Source organism: Adiantum capillus-veneris, chromosome 20, assembly GCF_014529385.1.
Source record: "Adiantum capillus-veneris isolate H3 chromosome 20, ASM1452938v2, whole genome shotgun sequence".
Taxonomy (NCBI): domain Eukaryota; kingdom Viridiplantae; phylum Streptophyta; class Polypodiopsida; order Polypodiales; family Pteridaceae; genus Adiantum; species Adiantum capillus-veneris.
The window spans coordinates 46865340-46890115 of record NC_140950.1 but is presented as its reverse complement, the minus strand read 5'-3'; the positions used below and the strand labels follow the sequence as shown (position 1 = coordinate 46890115).

Sequence of the window (24776 nt, the reverse complement as noted above, 5' to 3'; positions counted from 1 at the left end):
CTTGTCGAGCGCGTGAATTGTTGCTTTCTTATGTTCGTCCGATCCTGTCTTCGAAGGAGGCACAATGCCTTGAGGATCCTTTCTCTGTCTCCGAATTGCATGCTACCTTGCTTGCATTGGGCCAGTGGAGATCTCCTGGTTGGGACAGACTTACTGTGGAATTTTTCCTCTCGTTTTGGGATGCTCTTAAACAACCCCTGATCTTCATGATAAATGTGGCATGGGAAAAACGGGATCTACCAATTTCATGGAAAGAGGGCTTACTTAAGTTGTTGGCCAAGCAAGCGCTTTGCGAGCAGTTTTCTCATTGACGGCCCATAACTTTGATGCCGGTGATATACAAGATTTTGGCTAAAATGTTGGTCCACCGCATCAAGGACTATTTGTTTACAGGACTTCATCAGGCTTAGTATGGTTTCATTCCTCGTCGTCAAATCATGGACAATTTGGCCAATCTTATGATTGGCATGAAGTATGCTAAGTATACGCAACAAGATGTGCTGGTCATGCAAGTTGATATTGAAAAGGCCTTCGACACTGTGCACTGGGACTTCATTACTGCCACAATGAGATGTTTAGAATTTGGTCCTAAGTTGGCCAATGTGGTCTATTTCTTATATGATTGTAGTACGTCCTCGGGAGTCCTGGATGGGGAATTGACTGAATCGTGGCCGCTTGGTTGTTCGGTTCGGTAAGGTTTCCCTATTAGTGCTTTGCTGTATGCAATTGCCTCTCATCCTTTGTTGATGTATCTTGATCATTTGACCTCTGCACATCGTCTTCATGGTTTGAAGCTACCATCGGGTCATACTTTTATTTGGCAGGCTTATGCAGATGACCCACTATTTATGCCCCGCAATCAGCAAAACGATGTTCAAGAGATTATGAACGCTTTGGAATTGTTTGCGATTGCGGTTGGTCTTAAAGTCAATTTCCGTAAATCAAAGCTTCTGCCGCTTCGTTCTTGTGATTGGAATGCTCTGTTGTGGCCAGGAGAGATTGTTCTTCCAAATGTAATCACTAGGCATTTGGGTTATCCAATTGGATGGAATGTTACTCACACGCAGAAAGTGGATTGGGTTATGAATCGCTTGAATGTTAAATTGCATTACTGGAAGCTTTCTACATGGCCGCTACATGTTCGCCTGTGAATTGTTCAGAGTATCCTCGTGGCATATGTTCACTTCTTTTTGCCATTGTTGCATTGGCCCCGTCATTGTCTTGACTCTCTCATGTCGGCCATTTTGTCTCATTTGTGGCGAACGCGTGCTCACAAAAAAGGTTTGCGCTTGATATCCATGGCAAAACTTTGTACACCAAAGCGCTTTGGTGGTTTGAATATTTTGGACCTACGTAGGCATGTCATTGCTAGGAAGGCTATGCTTTTGCCTACACTTGTGCAACAATCTCAGCCTTGGACTCTTATGTTTGCACACTTGAGTCAGCATGTGGTTAACCACTTCCTCATTTGGTCACTGGCAATCATCCATGTGGGAGGCAGTATTTGGTAAGATGGATGGTCATATTCCTGGATGCCACTTTCTTCCACCTTGCTTTCTGCATGGAAACAGGTTACGATTCATCTCTCATGGAATGCTCTGAGGGAAGGAAACTCACTTCGTGCGGAGAGCCTTCATTGGAGTTGGGCTTTTTCTCTTACTTTGGTTGACCGCTCGCCTCGCCAGGCGTATTTCCTCTCCTACCGTGGCATTCGAGTGGTTGAGAATGTGGTGGATGCAGCTGGTTTCACTTTCGAATTTCCATTTGCCGCTCGCCGCTTTGGATTGGGCATGCACTATCGCCAGTTTTGGAGAGAATTACAGCAAATGTTGACAGGTTTCTTGCCCGTTTCACCTTTGGCTGATGGTGATCGCATGTCTGACTGGAAGCTTGGGGAAATGCCATTTCAAGATATTTCTGCCGGCCAGGCATATGCTCTTCTTCTGCCTCGTCCATGGATTGTTGATCATTGCAACGCTATTTGGCACATGCATAAATCAGATATTTGGTGGCGAAGGATTATATCTGCAATATGGGAAAGTCATTTGCCGTTGAAAGAGCGTTTGTTTCTTTGGCAGTGTTTACTTGGTGTGCTCCTAGTGGGTACCTTTCTTAGGATGCGACGTATCCGTCCTTCATCATGTGTACGTTGCTTAACTGCCGAGGAGGATGTTTGTCACCTCTTGTGGGATTGCTGTGTCACTCGAGACTTTCTTCGTCGGATATCTGCGTGTATGCGGCTACGTTTTCCCACGACGGTCTTCCATAAGCGCTTTTGGGTTTTTGGTATCTTCTCGCCGGCGTTGCAGTTCTTTGCAGCCTTCTTTATGTGGGTCAGGTTAGGTTTTGGGCGTACTGGAGCCTGTGGCGACAGCGTAATGGCTATATGTTCCATCGCATTCATACAGATCCCCTACCTTTCTTCAAGATTTCCCTTCGGCAGTCTTTGCAGTTTGCTTTGGAAGTTGGTGATATCACGGCAGAGATACATCAGCTTTCTTATGAATGCTTTTAGATATTTTGTACAAGCCGAACACTGTTGTGTTCCTTTCCTTGTAAATCTTTTTGGTGGGTTTTCCTCTCTTTGAGGTTTCCCACATATAGATAAATCAAATTGATTTACAAAAAAGTGTGTGTGTGTGTGTGTGTGTGTGTGTGTGTGTGTGTGTGTGAGAGAGAGAGAGAGAGAGAATATGCTCTTGCTATTTCCATACCCAGCCAAAAGAAGAAATACCCACTATACATGAGCTCAAGGAGTGGAAATTTGAATCACAATTCACGAGAAGAGCATAGAAAGTTAAGGAAAAAACATTTTATTGAACTATTACTAGAAATCCGAAGTATAGAACATGAGAACGTATCTTGCAAGGAATGTAAATCATGATTCACTGCTGATGTTTCTTATTACATGGTGAAGCGCACAGAGATGAGGCCTTGGGGGAAAGCGCTTAGATCGTATTGCTAAAACGGGAAAAGCTATCAAGAATGTTGAGTTTGCTTAATCCTGCAATCCAAAGCAGCTGAAAAATACAATAAGCCTAGAAAGCACCAAGAATGAACAAAATCCAATGTATAGCCATTCACAAGAGTTTCTTGATCAGAATTCTCTCCCCCAACAGAGGCTCACATGGACACAAATGGAAATATAGTAGCTCTGAAAATCTCCAAACCTTGTACGACAAGAGCTCTACATTTGTAAATGATGGGGTCGGGATAGCCGATGGCGCCAACTTGCAAGTCAGTGCAGCCGCATCACTTTACCAGCAAAACCTTCTCTTCATGAAAGGACAGCTAGTATGTTGTCACACAGAAAAGCCGACATGGTGTGCTTGCCCCAAGGCATGATATTTAGCAAGCGCACATCCATGCGACGCTGGTGCTCAGCAAGCTACCAATGACTCCTCTCTCTCTCGCTTCTTGCAGATATCTTCCCACAAGAAACACTGGGAGGGTGTGGAGGACGGGGCGTCTCAAGCAAACGTCAGCTGCATGATACCAACATACAATTACCACAGCATGGAATCATCCTGGTCAAGCCGTCTTTCTTCTCCACAGGCCACTCTTTGATAAACGCTCGTCAAGCCGTGGCCTTAACCAATAGGATATTTTGCAATTAAAACAAGGGAATTTTGGAGAAATTGAAGAGCATTTTGGGATCTTTTGGTAAAATTCAGGGGTGCATTGGAAATTTCTGAAATTTGAGGGGAATTTCCACAAATTTCAAGGATATTTTGGACAAATTGTCATATGGAATTTTAGATAAGCAAAGAGGTGAAGAAGACACAGATCGCCAAGAATACATCTAATTTCCTTAAATAACTGAAGAGACTTCCTACCTTCTCTCAGAGAAAACGGTTTAATGGATGCACCTCCGAGAATGGGCAAAATGTGGTGCTCTACCTTAAGCATCGAGTGTGATCTTAGAGAAGCTTCTTTCTTTCTGGTGTCGTCATCTCGTCAAATGCGTTAATTGCAAACTTATGCGAAATCTTAGATAGAATTCACAGGGGCATGGGGAGATGGGGTCAAGGGCCCATATCCGTCTAAGGCTCAGACATCATAGGTTTTGTCATCTATACTATACAATTATAAAAGGGGGAGGGATTTCGGGGCCCTCCCCCATACACGTGGCATCGTTTGCTTCAACCGGCGAGCTCCGTGGTGTGTGCCCTGCAGTCTGGCCGCTGAGAGAGAGAGAGAGAGAGAGAGAGAGAGAGAGAGAAAGACTCTCGAGAGAGGCGGTCGAAGGCCGCCAATAGTACTAGTAAAAGTAATATTGGTACCCAAGTAATCACAGGTACATTTCATGAAGATGTGCACAGGTGATGTGGTTAGTACTCAAGATTACTTTTCTCAAAATCTACGGTGCTCATTCATCCCACCATAGATCCTATGAACTCATGCCTGTGGAAGGTATAGTGGAGGCAAGGCCAACATGGCAACATGCTCTAGAAAGCCTCGAACAAATGCGGCATGAATTTATCTCCCTAAGTGTTGTGACCTACTTATGTATCATGAAAGCATGTGCACAAAGGAAGCATTAATAAAAGTAACTTAATCCTTGACAAGATCCCTCTTGGACGTGCGGGGCAACTAGCAAAGGTAGTAGAAATGATCTAGAAATTATCTTCTTTTCCACAGTAAAATTTGGCTTCTGCATTTCATGGATGCTTGCCAGATATGCGTCGATGTTAGCTTGGGGACTTCAATAATTTGAACAATCATTAGAGCTAGATATATGTGATGGGGTAATTTAACGCTGAATGAATGTGTAGCAGTTGGCATGCGAAAGAAGACCAAAGACATTGACACAATGAGAGGACAAAACAATTGCAGCAGCAACATCTCCAAAGATGCAAAGGCCTATGTGTGCATCTTGAAAGCATGTACGCAAGGTGGGCCATTGACAAGGGCAAGCCAATCCATGATGAGATCTCAATGCAGAGGTTCCTCAAAGATGATGAGAAGCTCTTGTCTTGCAATGTCATATGTTGGAGTGTACTAATTACAAGATCACCTTGAAAAAAGCAAAGCAAACAGGTTTTTGCATGTTTTCAAAAAATGCAATTTACAAGCATCATTCCAAATGTCGTGACCTATGCAAGCATCATGAAAACGTTTGGTGTGGCTTGGGCAATCAACAAGGGGAAGCAATAACCTAATTAGGACATATACGCAAAGTGCAGTGCTCTTGTCAAATCGAAAATAATGTACAAAAGCTTCCCTCTCCAAATGTTGCCTTACGGGTGGCAGGTTAAGTTTAAGAGGGGTAAGGTCAATAAGCTTCTTAATGTATTACTAGGCAACATGGGGTATCCCTTGCGATGAAGTGGCCTATGTGTCCTTCCTAAAAGCAAATTGCAAACTTCCAATAAGATTTGAGGCAACGGTTGCTTAATGAGCATTGCACAATGTCAAATAATGCTCTTGTGGGCATGTACTATGTCAAGTGAGGTGGCACAAAGTGTCATAGGGAAGGCCCCTTCTCGTGACATATAGTGGAATGCATCCATTGCAAGTTATGATCAAGAGGAGCAAGGCCAACAGACTTAAGATTGTCTCAAATAAATGCTTTTCGTTTGATAGATTTGTTTGATAGATTTGCATTTTTCGTTTGATAGATTTGCATTTTTATTCCCACATTGGGAATTATAACCAATTTTGAGTATAAATTATTTCCATGTTGGGAAATTTTTTTGGACGCTATGCATCTTAGAGTTGCAAGTGTGTCTTGTGCTAATGGAGGAGGTGTCACACATCACACAATTTAAGCTAGTGGATTTCTTTTTATGTAGTGTAAATCCAAATATTAGTGACCCTCCAATACTAAGAGAGGCACATCGTGACCTTATAACACTAGAAGAAGAAGAGGAGAAGGAGAAGTTTTTAGCGTTGTAGGGACAACCCCAAGAGACCTCTATCCACCAATGAGTGTTGAACTCTAGACATGTTATTCAAGGGGGAATTGGCATAATCAATCTACCACACTTGGGTAATATTCGAAGTGAATACAAGTATACGAGGGAAGGGTAAAAGTAGGTGAGAAGGTTGCCATCTCACCACTATATATGTAAAAAACGATCATGATACACTAGCTCTCCTATTCTCACTCTCGTGCTGTGAAAATGGGAGCAAGGACACAAAATCTAGCACAACAAGTTCACTCTCTATGAATGGACCACTTGCAAACAATGCACATACATACAAATTGTCTGTTGGAATACAAAAGTTACAATCATGAGGCTCTTATGTATCTCTCTCATGGATTTTCCCGGCCCAACTTCAGAATAAAGGCAAATAAATTAGGACAATCACTACCAATGGCTAAGTGAGCTCTCGCATAAGATGAACAACTTTAGTATGCGATCCCTCCCAGTCCAAAATCTCTACTATCGAACATGTTCAATCATCACATGCATGTTGTCCGATATCTTAGACAATAACAAGTTGATTTCATCGGAATAGTGTTAAGTCAAGTTTGAGAGAGTCAGTAGCTTGGTAGTGCTTACAAAAAATTGTGTGTGTGTGTGTGTGTGTGCGCGCGCGCGTGCACCCACTTGTCCCACGAGACTTGAGAGAGACATGACCTAATTGAAATTCTGAATATAAATCTAAATAAGTTTTGCTAAGTATCTTAGATATCGGTCTAAAATTCCAAATTGAGCCCTTTGTTTATTGATAGTATTGATACACAGATTTTTTGAGCAAGTTTAAAAAAGGGCATGCCTTTCTCCAATTGTGGGTGGGAAGAGATAGTAAGAGCTCTCTCTCTCTCTCTCTCTCTCTCTCTCTCTCTCTCTCTCTCTCTCTCTCTCTCTCTACTTAAAAATAAAGTTCAACCCTATATTATATAAGCGATATAGATGCTAATTACACCTTACACAAAACAAAAGAAAATTCACTCCTCTTAAACATCGGTTAATATATTGAATTTCATAAGATTTCAACAGGAACTCTTAAGGATTCTCCTTTTTTTAATGCTCACAAATGTGAGCTAAGGATATATTAAACAACCAAACAATTACATAAAAATCTTATGCACTCCAAGTCCCGTGAAGCCCAATCAATCCAACGAAGCATAAATTACCACTCAGTTCAGAGCTTTATAGGGAGCCCATACCCAATACAAATCTCAAATATCACAATACCTGGTTGACAAGGGAGCCACCCTAGCAAAAAAAAAAAGCCTAACTACAAGCAAAAAAAAGAGCATGCTGGCACAATAAGGGGAGAGCCCAAAGCTCCATCACCATACAAGAAGACTCCTACAACCACACACGACTTGAATGGAGTCAGATTCAAGCTATCATTGGGAAACCAATAGAGTGCAAGCAACAGGCTTTTATGGCAATCCATGCGCCATGTCCAAGATCAAGTTAGCATAAGGGCCGAACCCCGCTTCTACATCAATCATTGCCAACAAGCGGAGGGAACCTACCACATACCAACCACCTTGCAAGATTTCATCGCACGAAACCAGCAAGACGAGTCAAGCAAGTAGCATTGATGGCCAAACTTCCCCCCATAGGAGGAACTCTTAGGATTCTTAAAAATCCTTTGATTTTGCCGCAAGCTAATAACAAAGGTTAAAAAATGTGCAAAGGGAAGGTTGTCATTACTCAATCCAAAAGAAGAAAGCATCCAAACCCTTACATCTTGAAAGGTTGTTGTGAAAAAGGCATCAGAGCATAGTAACAGGGAATGGCCGTTTTCAGGTCTCCGTTCCCCGTTCCCCGTTCCAAGTTCCCGTTTCGAATCCCCGTTCCGTGTTTCAAACGTAACAGGGAATGGCATTTTGTTCGGCGTTCCCGTTCCGCGTTCCCGTTTCGGTTTCCCGTTCCTAGTAATTATGCATCAGAGGCTAGAGGCTATTGTAAAAAGGCTCTCCGCTCCCCCCTCAAAGTGTTCATTTCAGCACCTAAATCTTGCCCAAATCAAAGGCTCTCGAGCATAGGCCCCCCACACACCACTACATGCTCCCACACTCCCCAATGATAGAGCAACAACCAAATCTTCTTGGAAAACCAACATGGCCTATCTTTTCCACCTCCACTTATCAAAGCAATGGTCGTTGCCCCCCTCTACTTTCCTAATGTCATGCAAGCCTCCATGTAGTCTATTTAAAGATGAGCTTTGAGCCCTCATTTAAAATGGTTTCTTTTGTAATGCTTAAAGAGTGCAATCACACTATCCAAATATTGAAGCAAAAAAACATTCAAAAACAAGTCTTTACTATAAAAAAACCATAGAAGGCACTAATTTCCCTTTTTCCCCTCACATCTTTTCCTCTGAGAGATATATAGGATTAGTGTTTACAGGAAAAAAATTGGACTCTCAAAGCTATCTTGTAAGAATGTTAATCGTTCTCTCTCTTGTCTTTTAGTGGGCAACCCAATGAAGTCCATGAAAGCTTGATCAAAACCCCAAGAGATGACATATCATTGGAAGATCTTAGGAAGTAGGTTTTAAATCCACAAATTTGAATTTGATTCGTACAAGTTATGGCTTCTCAACTAAAATGGTGATTTGCAACAAGATTTCACCTATAAGCCTCAATCACATCAAGACAAGAAATTTTCTTATTTTAGGATCTTAAAGAGAAAGATCTCAAAGAGTACATTCTAATTCAAAAAGGTCCTTCAAATTTTGAGTTGATTTGCTGATAATTTACCATACCCGAGAAAGAATGTTTATACTTATGGGCCCTTTGAAAATCCAAATTTTCCCTCATGAAAAATTAGAGACATCCATGGATTTCTTCTAGTCAAGACTTGCTTTGATCGATTTTTCACTTAAAAATACTTGGGAATGTACTCTCCCTGTTTAAGATTCATTTGAAATTAAGGTCATGAAAGTATATTTAAGTAAAATAAATGTGAAGCTATGCAATATCCAAAAAGTGCAGGGAAAACAACAATGATTGCCTTGAAAGGTAGGGATGAAAAAGACAATCCCATGATGAATGTGTTTTGGTCGTGAAGAGTTGCGAGCATATTGGGACATGTGGAGGGAAAACAACAATGATTGCCTTGAAAGGTAGGGATGAAAAAGACAATCCCATGATGAATGTGTTTTGGTCATGAAGAGTTGCGAGCATATTGGGACATGTGGAGGGAAGCTTCTACATGAGATCCCTTGATCTTGGCAAGATGCAAGGGTCAAGATTCAACCGTTGCAAGGAGAGCACCTTTCACAAGAGCCCTTGATCTTAGAGAAGATCTAAAAGCTACTCTTGGATTAAAAATCTTGGACCATACCCCTTAATTCCAATAGCATTCAATAGACCCATTTGAACCCTCTTCACATAGACTTTCCAAAAGACAAAATGGCTCTTCAAAATAGGTAGCTTCTCCTCTCCCAATAGAAAAAAGGACACTCGGTTCTTTTAAATAAGGAATCCTTTTGGCATTTGCCAGAAGGCAATGAAAGCATCCTCATAGACCCCATTCTCTTCCTAATGAATGCAGATTCTTCCATTCAAAACTCTTCAAAAGACCAATTAAGCCTTCTGGGATTCTTCTTACAACATTTCAAACCAGAATATCCTCTCTCTCTCTCTCTCTCTCTCTCTCTCTCTCTCTAAATATCTTCAATCACTCAAATACCTTGAAAGTGATGATAAAACATGGTCTACCAATCACCATACGATGTCATGGCTTGATATGGGTGCTTGTAGGTAAGTTGACTAAACTTTGTAAAGTTTATTCAGTTCAATATTCTCTCAAGTTAACCAAATTACTCGAAAATATTGGGACTCATTGTAACCCACATTTGCCAGTCATTTTTGGAGGATTGTCTATAAATGGTTGGGGAGAAACAACTCGATATCAGTACTTCTAGTCATCTAGAGACATATAGGGAGTTTACAATTGTTAATCTTGTGCTAGGGGATATGCTAAGAGAGAACATTAGCAAATTGAAAAGGCTATCTCCTTACCATGATGCAAAGCATGTTGAGACTAGGCTTAGTCCCTTCATGTTTAGGTCAGGTTGTCACCCTTTATCACCAATTATGGTGGGGTTGCCTACTGATGACAAATGATAACAAGTCAAGGACTTAATCTATGCTAATGAGTTATGCCAGCATGTCACTTTGATGGAAAGTTGAGAAGAGGTATTCTGACATGTTCCAGCACGTTCAAAAAGTCTGAGACTTGGATATTATTTAGACACTTGTTAGCTGTGACAACTCATTGAAAGTAACTCAAGTGAGCTATAAAATGAGTCTACACACTATTTTGGATATACATAAACGGTTGCAAAGAGACAACAATGTGTAAATTCAAGAGGTTTTTCTTGGGTTCATTGAACCTCCTACTAAATTATGTATCGATCAAATGGCAATTGTGCCCATGAGGGGTGCTACTATGGAAAACATTAGTGTTCTTGAGAAGATCTCATGACTAATCTTGTTTTCGAGGACAAAAACGCTTCTCCAAGGGGGGAGTAATGTCAAGTGAGACTCAACTCTCCTAACATATACAATTAGTTCACATACAAGCATTGAAAAATGTTCCTCATATCAAGGATATCTCACCTCTATCAAAGATACCTTAGGATATAAAAACATATCAAAATCTCATCTCTATCAAAGATATCCTAGGATGTGAAAACATATCGGGATCTCATCTCTATTAGAGATGCCAAAACCAGGGGAGTCACCATCAAGTCATGTAGGAGATATAGAAGATACTGATGTTGCAAGGGGACCTTATGAACAAGAGGAAATTATAAGTTATAGAATCCATAAGCCTACAATAATGTGTGATGAGGCACCTTTGACTGCCTTGGTTCTCTAGATCTTCTTTGCTTTACCTCTGGTCTTTTATTTTCTACTAGTTTTGATCCTTTTAGAAGTACCTACATCACAAGACTTTAATGGAGCCTCTAGTCTCTCTTGCCCCTTTGTCTGCTATCTTTGCTCATGCACAAACCTATGTGTACATAAAGCCTCCATACAACCTAGTCTACTGCAAGTAGAAATAATGACTAGGAAGCCTTATTAGAGAATTGGTGCCTCCGTGGATAGTCGGGACACGAGAGATATAAAGTGAGAAGAATCCTTCACGAGAGAGAGAGAGAGAGAGAGAGAGAGAGAGAGAGAGAGAGAGAGAGAGAGAGAGAGAGAGAGAGATGCAGGATAATTGTAATGGTGAGTGTTGGACAAAGCCTTTTCGTCACCTAAAGGCACACCAAAAGTCCTCCCACACTTTGAAAGATGTGGCAAAAACTCTAGAAGGAGACCGGATAACCTTACTAAAATTGTAAGATTGTCACCTATACCATACAGATCCATGTCCTATCTCCATCTATAAATATAGAAATATATGTGCTAGTCCAGAGGGCTCTTCGCTAGAAACTCGTCTATCTAGTCCGATGTCTCCAAACGAGCTTTAAAAATGACCTCTTCGCATTGGAGAGAGATCCACAATCTTTATATGAGACTTCCCAACCAAATCTTAGAATATTCGTTCAGCTGCCTAGTAGACAACCTATAACCAACCGCTTAACAACCCTAAGCAACAAGCCTCCAAGGAATCATAAATCAAACAAAGAGTGTCTGAAGACCAACAACTAAACTCTTGGGCTCCATTATGCTACCATACAAGGATGCACACAAATGGATATGCGGCTAGTCAATCTTTAGCTTGGGCATCTTTGAGGAAAAAGAGCAAGTATTGTATGGAGCAAGAGAAAAGAAAAGGGAGACGGGGCACTCACTCAAGGCTGCTTACAATATGGTCATTAGCAGGGTTTGCGACTGGAGGCAATGGCAACAAGTATGCAGTGTGGGAGAGCCCTGAACACGTTGAAAACCTAGTGAGCAAAATAGGGGTGGGTACAAATAGTGTTGTGGAGGCAAAAGGTGCAAGTGGGGAGGATTCTCTCTCTCTCTCTCTCTCTCTCTCTCTCTCTCTCTCTCTCTCTCTCTACACACACACCCCTATAAATAAATAAATTTTATATATATATATATATATATATATGTATGTATGTGTGTGTGTGTGCGTGCATAATTAAAACCTTGTGTACCACCCAAAATTGATCCAGTCCCAAAAATTCCTAGATGAAGAGGCATTTTTTGTGCATCGCATCGCTTATTTCACAACGGAGATTTTCAAAACAAAAGACCCCCACAACGAAGTGGCTTGAGAAAGATGTTTGGTAACACAATTTGATAATATGTCGGGTCATCCATCAAAAATTTAGTGTCCAACATTCACTCAGATCGGGATGAAAACAAAGATTTCTGCTATCAAGAGGCCACAAAGGGCTCTTAACCAACCTCCAAACTATGGTTAATCAAGGCTTGGCTCGACTTAAACCCTCCCCCTCTCGGCCAACCTATGGTTAAGCAAGGCTCAACACTTGACTCTCTCTCTCTCTCTCTCTCTCTCTCTCTCTCGTCACACACAATTTGAGATTGTTTTAGGAGAAATGGAAGCACGATCCCCTAATTCCCCAAATAAGGAGACAGAAAAACGAACAATAATAAGAAGCGAGAGAGTGATCAATTAATAATAACATGATAATAAATGAATAGAAAAGCTAAGATGGTAGGAAAGTGAAGTTACGTGGGCCCCGTTGGAGCCAGAAGCGATGGCGTTGAGATCGAAGGTGCGCCCGCTGCTGTCGCGACGACTGTGCTGCGTCTGCATCTCTGTCTCTCGCTCTCTCTCATGTGCATGCGCGCCCCTCCTGCTCCGACATTCCTTGAGATCGATGGCCTCAGAATTAGATGTTGAATTGGCTAGCAACGAGCAAGACTCAGAGATCCGAGAACCAAAGATTGATGGTCTGCAGTGTATGTATGTTGGAGAGAGAGAGAGAGAGAGTATGGGTACGTTGTGCGTGCGTGTGTGTGTGTGTGTGTGTGTGTGAGAGAGAGAGAGAGAGAGAGAGAGAGAGGGATGGGTATGTGCAGCGTGGGTGCGTTGTGCGTGTGTGTGTGAGAGAGAGAGAGAGAGAGAGAGATGGTTATGTGCAGCGTGGGTATGTTGTAACTTGTGAGAGAGAGAGGAGGTGCAATTTTGCAGGTTGCAGCAGCTCGTACTGTGTACTTGCGAGTACCCGTGTGTATATGAGAGAGAGAGAGAGAGAGAGATGGATCAGCGATTCAACTCTCACAAGGCCAGTAGCCACTGCTCCAGAGTCCCGTGCACGGTGCAGTGGCCAGACAGAGAGCTGTGAAATGTGAGTGACGAATCCAAGTCCAATCCAAACACGACATATGGACCACAACGCAGCACACCTGTTTTTTTTTTGAGCTACAGTGTAACACAGTGGTTTCTGAGTAGATAGGCCGACTGTACAAGCGACTTAAATTATTTAAATTCTATACATTGTGTACGATCCAGTTGAAAGATCACCTTTGTCTTCCTCCTGCCAAGTGTCCCCCTACTCCCCCCATGCCATTAGACAATAATAAACATGATATGGTCACTATAAATTTCCCTTCTATGCCTCCATGACATTGACTTCCAACCTCCAGCACATTGTGAGGTTGGATTCTCATCATTGCTATGACTCGAGACGAGTCGTGCTAGGGGCAACCGGGAGAGAGAACAAGGTGGTCGCATGTACTCCATGGGAGAAAAGAAGTCGGTGTGAGATAGTTGTTAAAAGCCTCTAAAGTGATTGTTTTCAGCCCCAAGATCCACGCTACATTGCTGCTTAGTTGAAAAATAGCGTAATCTTGCAGAAAACCAAGGGAAGAGTGGAGCAATTAGAGGGCTATGAGAGGATAGCGCAATGGTTATTTTTGGGAGATTCCTTGGCTACTTAGCCCCGTTAAACCTGGACGCAACTCAGCTCTTACATTATATTCATCATAAACCCTAATATTATATAAGAACTTGCTCGTGTTGTGTGTTATCCTGCCTGCCATGCAACGGATTACCAACCGATAATTTAGAGAGATAAAATTACCATCATAGCCAATCAAGTACCCAAAGGCGAAACTTTTTGGATGCATTCCCTCATTTTATCGGTCTTTTGGTCATCATATGGGTGAGAACGAGCAATCGTCCTGTCCGTGGAGTTCATCCTCTTCCAATCCCTCTCTTCAGGTAGTTTAACCAACGCCTTTGGGATGATTTGCAAACTGAGCATGATCTAGCACAGCTTCAAGCGCTCAGGCTCTAAGGGCATGCTCTCGAAGGGTGCACCTTATAAAATCCTCTACATCACGTGCAATCAAAGCCTAGTAAAAAAACCCTTTACACATTTTGTGGACTTGAATAAACTATCCCTCTTTCTTGGGATTGGAAAATATAGAACCTTTTACGAAACTAGTAGCGTCAGGTCCACAACATTTTGAGGGTTGACTGTTAGTCTTCAATGGAATGTAGTGGCCATGCCTAGGATTGAACATAATGCTGATGTAATGGGTTCTCTCATTTTCATATACCTTCTCACATATTGTGAGATTTGCCAAGAAAAACAAGGTGAGGACCACTGTTCGAGAAAAGTGTGCCTCAGCTTAGCCTTGAGCCGGTTGCAAAATCAAAGTAGCCGGTTGAGGGGAGAGCAAGAAGGAGAAAATTCCGCTTAAAATACATGGAATATAGTGTAATTTTGCAAAATTATTGGCTAGTATTGTAAAATTTCTGTATGTTTGTATGTTTGTGAAAATGATTTTTGCCGAACACTGGTGAGGACTTACAATGGCTTGTTGAAGGTAAGGGGGGACGAAATATTTATCGAAAGTAGATCTTAATCAGTGTTGCAGTTGTATTGTTTTAATATAGAATTGTATTGTCCATATACACACACAATTACAAACTAGCGGTTCCAAAACGGCTTACTGGTCGATTTGACCCCCACCATTGTCTTCAATGACGGATTATGCTATAAATGCCCTACCTAATGTTTTGTTATTTAAAGACTTCTTTTTTAATGCCTTCATAAAAATAGATAGGTTTAATAAACATAAGTACATAAATAAATTATATATATATATATATATATGTGTGTGTGTGTGTTTTTGTATATATTTATGTATGTATGCATATGTGTATATATGTATGTATGTATAGAATTTACTAGAATTATGTAAGGTGAAGCTTCCCTTTAGCATTCTAAAAGAATAGAATGCAAGAGAAGTGAAACCATGTGAGAATGCAAAATGAAAGGTGAAATAAAAAGATCCATTTAATATTATAAAATTTAAATAATATTTAAGGTAAGTCTCAATTAGATCATTTTTTATTTTCTTCTAGTCAGTAATCGCTACTCGCAAATGGCTTATATATTATGAAGGGGCCCGAGTAATAAGGTAAATGGTGCACATTGCACATCAGTATTTTGAAACAAAATAAAACAAAAAGAAAGTAAAATAAAAAGACACATTAAAAATCAAAACAAAAGAATATTTTAATCCTTTCAAATAAGCATAGAAAATAATGAAACAATTTAATGAAGTGAATTTTTTGAAATCTTCAAATGAGAGAATTGTTTATCAATACCTCAGTGTTTAAGAAAGGTGTGTCTGAGCTTAAGCTTAAGCCGATTGAAAATCGAGATTAGCCGGTTGCAAAGGATGGTAAAGAAAGAAAAACCCGATTAAATATAATAAAAAATAATTCGAATATTTTACAAATTAGAAACTTTCTACTAGTATTTCCAGTTTGTATTGGTATAAGGAGGAAACTTGCCGCTTAGACAAAAAGATTTTCTCGAAGACTGTATCATAAAATCAAACTCCTATCAATATTTTGTTTAATGTTTTGATCTCTAAAGTCATTTTCAAGCATGCAGACAAAATAAATGTTGCCTTGGAGAATAGCTTTCTATTCCAAAGTTTTAGCTTTTTATTCACAAGACTTTTGAATCCCTTTGGGACACTTGTCTCTCAAAGAAGGTGTAAGGAAACAATTAAAGGGACACCAAAGTTATTTTACAAAGACCCTTGCCATGTTACACTCATCCATCCAAAGAATCCAACGGCTTCGGTGTTGCAACAACCTTGCACAATGAACCCTATGACCTTCCACAGGCCAAAAAACTACTTGTAACTTTCTGTGAAAATAGACTTAAAATGCCTCTCTTGTAAGTGATATGAACTATATTTTTTTGGGGGGGGCAAGGGGGGGGGGGGGGATGCTTATTCAATATGTGAGTAAATCCTTCACTTTTTGTTTTTTTGGCCTGCTAAAGAAAGGCCCTAGTATTGGGTTAGCTTAGGCGTACTTTAATTGATGGCATCCACGTGGACGGTCAGTATTATTTTGGCCTTTGGGAGAAGGCATGCGAGAGTAGGTCGCTGTAGGTAAACCCAGAGTCCGGACTAAGAGTCGATGGCTCAAGGCAGTATTTTGCACGACTGCACCTTGAAGGACGTAGAAGTCTGCGTGCGAGCTTGATATGTCTTTGCCTGTTGCATCACCTCACGTTTTGTGCAAGCAGAAGACCGTCTCGAAATGTCTTGACTTTCCTGCTTTTCACTAAATGCAGCCATATTGTTGTATTTTATCTGTATGGTAATTAGCTCATATACTGCTCTACACTGTACAGTTAGCTGATTCTAGCCTACTCTTTCGCTCTCTACATTTAATCTCTCAGAAACAGTGTGATGAAGGCTGCCCCAGCATTTGACTGCCCGATGCTTGCAAGTTGCGCATGACTGAGCTTCTGTGATAAAGCTGATGCAAAGGTTGCTGCCATGTGCGGTGATTGTTTTTCTTAGTTAATTAGGTGCTCACGTTCTCTGTTGTCCGGACTCCGAAACCCAGTTCACGATGGACACATTATACGAACCTTGATTGTGAATTTGCGTGTTCTTGCAGGCATCCATCTATTTGGCGGGCACGTGCCCTGTGGACTCCATCGCCTGCAATCTTCTGCGCTACTGCCTGATGTTGTGCATCTCACTATTTCCGTCTATGTATGAACGACGCTCAGTCCAGCTCAGGCATTAACAGCCTTCGAGTTTTCCAAACGTTTAAAGTTCCTTTCCTTGGATTTGCTAAGAAGAAATTTTGGAGCATTAAGTTTATTTTTTTGGGTTTTTACATTATTTTACTCTATTGTGGAGCGAAATTTCTCCCTTTCCCCTTGCCCTCAATTGGCATTTTTGAAATTGAAAATGGTACGATGTTAAGCCCAGACACATCTTCCCCGAATACTGCTCGGCAATGTTGAGGCTCCTGCCCACTGCCATTCTGCGAGCTCTTTGCTTCATGAGAATGTTGTGTATCTTAACTTGCTCCTGTAGACGATGGCAGACCCTCGAATTGTTATCGCATCACACACACACACACACACACACACACACACACACACACACACACAGAGGCTATGGTACCAAGATAGTGGAAAAATCATTTTTCCGAACATTAAAAATTCCTTTCCTTGTTTATTTCAAGAGGAAACTTCAAAAAATTAGGCTATTTTTTAAAAATTTTACACTATTTTTGTTTATTTTGGGGCGGCATTTTTCCTTTTACCGTGCCCTCAACCGCTTTTTAAATTGAAAACGGCACGATATTAAGTCGACACATTTTTCCCGAACACTGGAGAGGAAATTTCAAAAAATTAGGCTACTTTTTAATATTTCAACACTATTTTTTGTCTATTCTAGGGCAGCATTTCTCCTTTTTCCCGTGCCCTCAATTGGCATTTTTTAGATTCAAAACGACACGATATTGCATTGAGACACAATATTGCCGAAAACTGGAGAGGTCGGACATAGACCTACTCCACCGTCCAATCCAATGGATGCACTCGCAATTTACCTCTGTTGTTTTACATATTTGCCAAGTTTTTGGAAAACAGTTTTTTTCGAGCACTGTGGCAGTGTTTGGGAAAAATCAAATTTTCAAACGTACAAAATTTCTTTTATTCAATTTTGCAAGAGGAAATCTTAGAAAAGCACATATATTTTCCAGGTTTTTACACTATTTTTGGGTCATGCCTAGTGTACGGGGAAAATCCTTTTTCCAAACATATAAAATTCCTTCCTTGAATTTGCCAAGAGGAAATTTTAGAAAATAAGGTAACCTTTTTTAGGTTTTTAAACTATTTTTCTCTATTTAGAGGCAGAATTTCTCCTTCTTTCCTTGCCCTAAACTGGCATTTTTGCCATTGAAAACGGCACGGTATAAAGCTGAGACACATTTTCCCCGCACATTGGTCGTGGCGCGAGAAAACTCCTCTCCTTTGCGAGACTGCGTCACGACTTGAAAGTTGAGCCCTGCTTCTCACCGCAGGCAACACGACGTCACCTTCGACACCGTCGTCATACACAAGCTATAATAATAGCAGTGTTCGAGAAAAAGCATTTTTTCATGCATACGAAATTCCTTTGCTTGAATTTTTGCCAAGAGGAAATTTCCAAAAGTTACGTTACTTTTTATCGTTTTTACACTATTCTCCTCTACTTTGGGGTGGAATTTCTCCTTTTCTCCTTGCATCGAAACTGTTCGTATTTTTTGAAATTCCTTCCTTCCCAATGGTCAAGAAAAATCATTTTTTGGAGCGTGCAAATTTTATTTCCTTGAGTATCCCTAGAGGAGATTTTTAAAAAATCACGATCTTTTTTAGGTTTTTACCCTACTTTTCTCTGCTTTGGAGCGGAAATTCTCCTTTTCCCCTTGCATTCAATCGGCATTTTCATAATTCGAACCGGTTCAAGACTAACGCCAAGGAGACGGAAACATTCCACTCCGAATAGAAAAAAAAAATGTAAAAGCCCAAAAAATTAACTTGATTTTCAAAAGTTTCCTCTTGGCAAATCCAAGGGAAGGAATTTTCTATGTTTGGAAAAGCATTTTTCCCCAAAAACTGTCATGTCCTCAATCGGCATTTTTGAAATTGAAATCGGCACACTGTCAAGATGGGAAAACTTCCGGTTCAAAATAGAGAAAAATAGTGTATAGACCAGAAAAATTAACTTGATTCTCTAAAATTTCCTCTTCACAAATCCAAGGAAAGGGATTTTTGTATGTTTGAAAAAATGCTTTTTTCCAAACACTATCGTGCCCTCGACCTGTATTTTTGAGATTAAAACCGGCACGCTATTAAGACAAAACACAATTTACCAGGAGCACTGGTTTTTGGAAATCCTTTCCCCTCCAAGTGCTCGGGAAAAATCATTTCCTCGAGCATGCAAATTTCTTTTCATTGAGTTTGTCAAGAGGAAATATTAGGCTCGTCCATTCGCTGTTTCTATGGCAACGCATGAGCATGGTGGGAACCCTAGACCACTTACACACACTTGTCCACTAGTTCATTAATCTCTTTGTATTTGATGTCACCTCTTGCATGTGTCTAAATGTGTCAAATCCATTTAATATATCTGATAGCAGGTTAGCTTTAAGACTTAGTGAATGTTGAGAAAGGGAAGGGAGGTTGTAGTATATAAGTTGTCTTGGTGCTTCAAAAATTAGTTAAAAAACATCCCTCTCCCTTATTGATGCTAAGATCCTTGTGACCATGTGAAGTATTGTTTCTATGAACTTATTTATCCTTTAGCTAAAGGATGTTCTTTACCCTTTGCTTCTTTTGAACACATCAAGTAATAATTGTGTGAACGTTATTTACCATCCTCTCTTAATATGGATGCCTCTTCCTCCTCTCAAAATCCACTCGATGGCTATGATGACAACATCGAACCCATGTGCGATGAATCTAGTGATGTTCGCTCGATGGAGTTTGAAACTGGTGACTCAATAGCTTGCTAACTTATAGAAAATGCTTGATGTACGCTTGGCAATAATGCGGTTTTCCTTTCTGTTTTTACAGACTTACACAAGATAGTGCACCGTGATACAGCTGCATCAGTTTTGGGACCCGACAGTGGCCTCATTCTTGATCATGTGTCTCCACTTCGCACAAGGAGCGCTTCAAGCTTGCCTAAGGTTGATGTTTCTTCTTCTCTTGGCATTGGGTCCACATCCCTCAAGCGTGTGGATCAAAGTGGTGCAATAGCACGTACACTTTTCAAGACGTGCGAGGAGACATCGGAACTAAGTAAGGCTTGCTTGCACCGCATATGTATTCTACTATTGTACCCAACGCTTACAAGTTTTGTTTTTTGTTGTGGCAGCCAAACCTTTACTGGGGGGACCACCACCTGCAGCTGCAAAAAAAGAGAGTGTCGCGGAGGGTGCCAAACTAGATGGACATATCGCTACTGAGTGTTGCCATGAGAATGTAATTCCCGCTGGTTCATCTTCTCTTGTGCCTTATATTCCCACTAAGATCCCTCTATTGCGCATTGTTGACATCATAGAAACTTACCCTCATTTTGCATTCGAGGGGTGCATACTTAACGGATATGGAACCTACAAACAAAGCCCAGAAGTTGCTAAGTATATGCGTTACCTTAAGGCAAACCTAGTTGACCCACTCAACACTGAGACCATCACTTGTGCTGTTAGCGATCAATTTATTGACACCCTTACTATACAAGAGACTTTGTCCATATCGAGAATGTAATTGTAAAAAAAGAGACTAAGTCAGATGGTTGCACATCTCCTTATGTACTATTCTTCAATGCTTCCACGGTTGTAGAAAAGACAAAGCGTTTTGAAGTCAGCCTTAGTTTCTACCCAGAGAGCAAAGTGTGTCAATTTTTGGATGAGGCACAATCCTTGCATGCACAAGGCACCCTTACACACATTGGACTATATCAAAATGGCTATGACCGATGACATTATGGTGGACATAAAGGTCTTGGACAATGCACATGCAATTTGGCATAAGTTGAAGGCCACTTATGAGAATGCCACCCCTGTGAATCAGGTGTATTTGATGCGCAAATTGGTGAACATGATGCTTGACGAAGCCAAGTCGGCTTCTGAGCACTTAAGTGCTTTCACCAGTGTTATGAGTTAGCTACATGATATTGGGCTTCAACCTTTTGATAACAAGTTGAAAGCCATATTTTTGTTGATGACTTTGCCAGACTCTTGGGAAACGCTTGTGGTTTCTTTGAGTAATAGCCCCAACCTCACATATGATGGAGTGTGAGGCTCCATCTTAGATGAGGAAATTAGACGCAAGTCTAGTGGTGGGGAAGGTGGAAATTCTGCTTACAATGCGAGAGGCAGAAGTCAAAAGCAAAATACAGGTACCAAGACTCAAAATAGGAGCAAAAGCAAGTCCAGGGATAAGGATGTGACTTGTTATCAGTGTGGCAGAAAAGGCCATAAGAAGCCAGATTGCAGGTATTTCAAGAAAGAGCAGGAAAGAAAGAAGGAATCACAGGAGAAGAAGAAGACAGAGGATAAGAAAGGGGAAAAATCAGCAGGTACCTCCTCCAAGGATTCGGAGACTATCAATGTATCCTCTAGTGTGGTTATCACAGAGTTATCCGACAGTGAAGAGATCTTGGTTGCAGCTTTATGCCCCTCAGATTTTGTTGTAGCAAATGCAGAAGACATGCTTATCTCACGTAGAGATGTCATTGATGCATTGCTAAGTGCAAATGATGGCCTTACACAATCTTGGATAGTAGATTCGAGTGCCTCATTTCATGTGACTCCATCTGTGGAGTGTTTTTCTTCTTATCATGCAGGCAAGTATGGCAAGGTTTACCTTGGGGATAACCATGCTTGTGACATTAAGGAATGGGAAGTGTGCGCTTGGCATTAAACAATGACCAAGAGTTTATGCTTAAAGATGTAAGGTATGTACCAGGCATCAAGAAGAGTTTATTGTCTGTTGGCCAAATGGATGCACATGGTTATACAACCATTTTTGCTAGGAGTTCATGGAAGTTGCTTAAGGGATCAATGCTCATTGTCAAGGGATGCAAGAGTGGTACATTGTACTATTTACATGGCAAAGCTTTGCCTGGCAAGTTTCTTGCAGTGGCTGAAGTTGCTTCTCATTTGGACTTGTGGCACAAAAGACTTGGCCATATGAGCCAGAAGGGACTTGATGTGCTCTCCTCTTTGAAGAGGGTTGATGTAAAGGGCACCAAGTTAGATTTTTGTAATGACTGTTTGTATGGTAAACAAAAGAAGTCTTCTTATTATTCTGGTGTCTCGCGCAAAGCTAATGCTCTTGATTTAATTCACTCCTATGTATGTTCAATGCCTGTTAAGTCTTTTGGTGGTGCATTATACTTTGTTACATTCATTGATGATTGCGCTAGGAAAGGCTGGGCATATTTGTTAAAGAATAAGAGTGAGACATTTAATGCATTTAAGAGGTTTCATGCTTTTGTGAGCACGCAAAAGGGTAGTAAGCTTAAATGTCTGAGATCTGACAATGGAGGGGAGTACATGTCTGCTGAATTTCAACGTAATTGCGAAGAATATGGGATTAACAGGGAGTTGACAGCCCCTTATAATCCATCTTCTAATGGTGTGGCTGAGAGGTATAACCGTACTTTATGTGAGAGAGTGCGTTGCATGTTGTCCACGGCTAATCTCTCTCATGGGTTTTGGGGAGAGGCTTTGAAAACTGCAGTTCATGTATGCAATCGCTCTCCTAACATTATGCTGAAAAATGACATTCCAGAGGAGGTTTGGTCTGGCAAACATGCCTCTTATGATCATTTGAGAGTGTTTGGCTGCGAGGCTTTTGTCCATGTTCGTAATGACTTGAGGACAAAGCTAGATGCCAAGTCCATCTAAGGACTCTTCCTAGGTTATGGGGAAGAGGGTGAAATGGGCTACAGGATATGGTTGCCTCAACTTAAGAGGGTAGTACGCAGCCGAGATGTAGTGTTCAATGAGGCTAAATTGCTGAAAAATGCTACATCTTCTGACATTGACAAGAAATCGATCAAATTTCAGTCTCTCTTGCCACCTATTGATGTTAAAAAAGAGCCTCAAGATGCATTACCGCAAGCTGAAATTGATAATCAGCCGGTTAACCTTGAGCCAGAAGAGGTAGGACATGAATGAGATGCTCCAAATGAGGATGGACAGCCACCTGTCATGGCTGAAAATGATTTTCAGTAGCATGAGCATGTTGAAAATGAGTTGCCTCCTGATGTAGAACCTGTGCCTGAGAATGTAGATCATTGGGTACGTAGGTCTACTCGTGTCAGAAGGTTGATACAGCGCTTTGAGCCCTCTTTGCATCATGTTATGTTGACAGATGAGGGAGAGCCTCTTACGTATAAAGAGGCAAAGACATGTGAGTCAAGCAGTAAGTGGGAGCTTGCAATGCAAGAGGAAATGAAATCCTTGTATGCAAATGATACTTGGGATCTTATGCCATTGCCTAAAGGGAGAAAGGCTCTTCCTAACAAATGGGTATACAAGATTAAGATTGTGGATGAAAAACCCAAGTACAAGGAAAGATTGGTTGCAAAAGGATATGCACAGAAAGAAGGAATTGATTTTCAAGAAATCTTTTCTCCCGTTGTAAAGCTTACAACTTTACCTATCCTTTTTGCTCTCGTTGTGGTGCTTGATTTGGAATTGAATAAAATGGATGTAAAGACAATGTTTTTGCACGGTGACATTGAAGAGGACATATACATGAAACAACCTGAAGGTTTTGTAGTTCCTACACGTGAGGAACTTGTATGCAAACTGAAAAGGGCTTTGTATGGTTTGAGACAATCATCACGGCAATGGTATAAGAAGTTTGACACTTTTATGCTCTCTCAAGGCTTTAAACACAGCCATGCAAATCATTGTTTGTATACAAAAAGGGATGCAGATGGTAGTCCCATCATACTTGTTCTCTATGTTGATGACATGCTGCTTGCCGGGAAACATAAGACTAGTCTTGATGCTCTGAAACGTAAGCTAAATTCAACATTTTCTATGAAGGATTTGGGTGATGCAGAGCATATTTTGGACATGCGTATTAAAAGAGATAGAAAACTGAAATTGTTGTTTTTATCTCAAGAAAGGTACATTGCAAAAGTACTTGATAGGTTTAATATGGCTGGTGCTAAGCCTCTTGGAGTACCTTTACCTCCATACACTAAGCTTAGCAAAGCAGATTGCCCAAAGGATGAGGTAACATTGAAAGCAATGAAGGGAATCCCTTATGCATCAGCTTGTGGTTCTCTTATGTATGCTATGGTTGCCACTCGTCCCGACATTGCTTATGCAGTGGGAGTTGTTAGTCGATACATGTCGAATCCTGGCAAAGCGCATTGGGAAGCTGTCAAATGCATTCTGTGATATTTGAAAGGTACACAATCAAAGTGTATCTGTTATGGAAAAAGTGACTTAAAGTTGCAGGGATATTGTGATGCAAACATGGCAGGTGACATGGATACCGGGAAATCCACCAATGGATATGTAGTTGCCATTGCTGGTGGTGCAGTCTCTTGGTGTTCTAGGTTACATAAAATTGTGGCATTGAGTACTACTAAGACTGAATATATTTCAGCCACAGAGGCTTCAAAAGAGGCCATTTGGTTGGGCAAACTTGCAAAAGAACTTGGCATGCCTGCTCATACACCCGTGTTGGGTTGTGATAGCCAGAGTGCTGTCTATTTAGCCAAAAATGCCATGTTTCATGCGCGTACCAAACACATAGATGTGCGGTACCACTTCATATGAAAGGTATTGGAGGATGGTCTAGCTAGCTTGACTAAGATCCATACACATGATAACCTTGCAGATGTTCTCACCAAGAGTCTTGCTAAGGCTCAACATGAGCATTGCATACAGTTGGTGGGAGTTGGTTAACTTAAAGGCGTCATTTATGCCTTTAAGTGGGAGGTTGTTGGGTTAAAGGCCTAAATAACCCTTTTTTGTACATTTTTATACTTTGTCCAGGTTGATATTGAACCTGGACACATTGTTTAAAGGTCACTTATAATAAAAGTGGGAAAACCCAAAACTCACTTATTG

The 24776-nt window shown here is 40.9% G+C and overlaps 1 protein-coding gene across 1 annotated transcript in view; it reads right to left on the bottom strand.

The window, feature by feature from the left end:
• The window catches only part of LOC147432461 (uncharacterized), a 77945-nt gene extending 64701 nt beyond the window's left edge, over positions 1–13244 (bottom strand). Inside the window, exon 1 of the mRNA XM_086492406.1 lies at positions 12576–13244. Coding sequence (XP_086348532.1) covers positions 12576–12659 — 84 coding nt within the window. The 5' untranslated portion in view covers positions 12660–13244. The remainder of the gene's footprint in view (positions 1–12575) is intronic.
• Positions 13245–24776: the final 11532 nt, after the last annotated feature.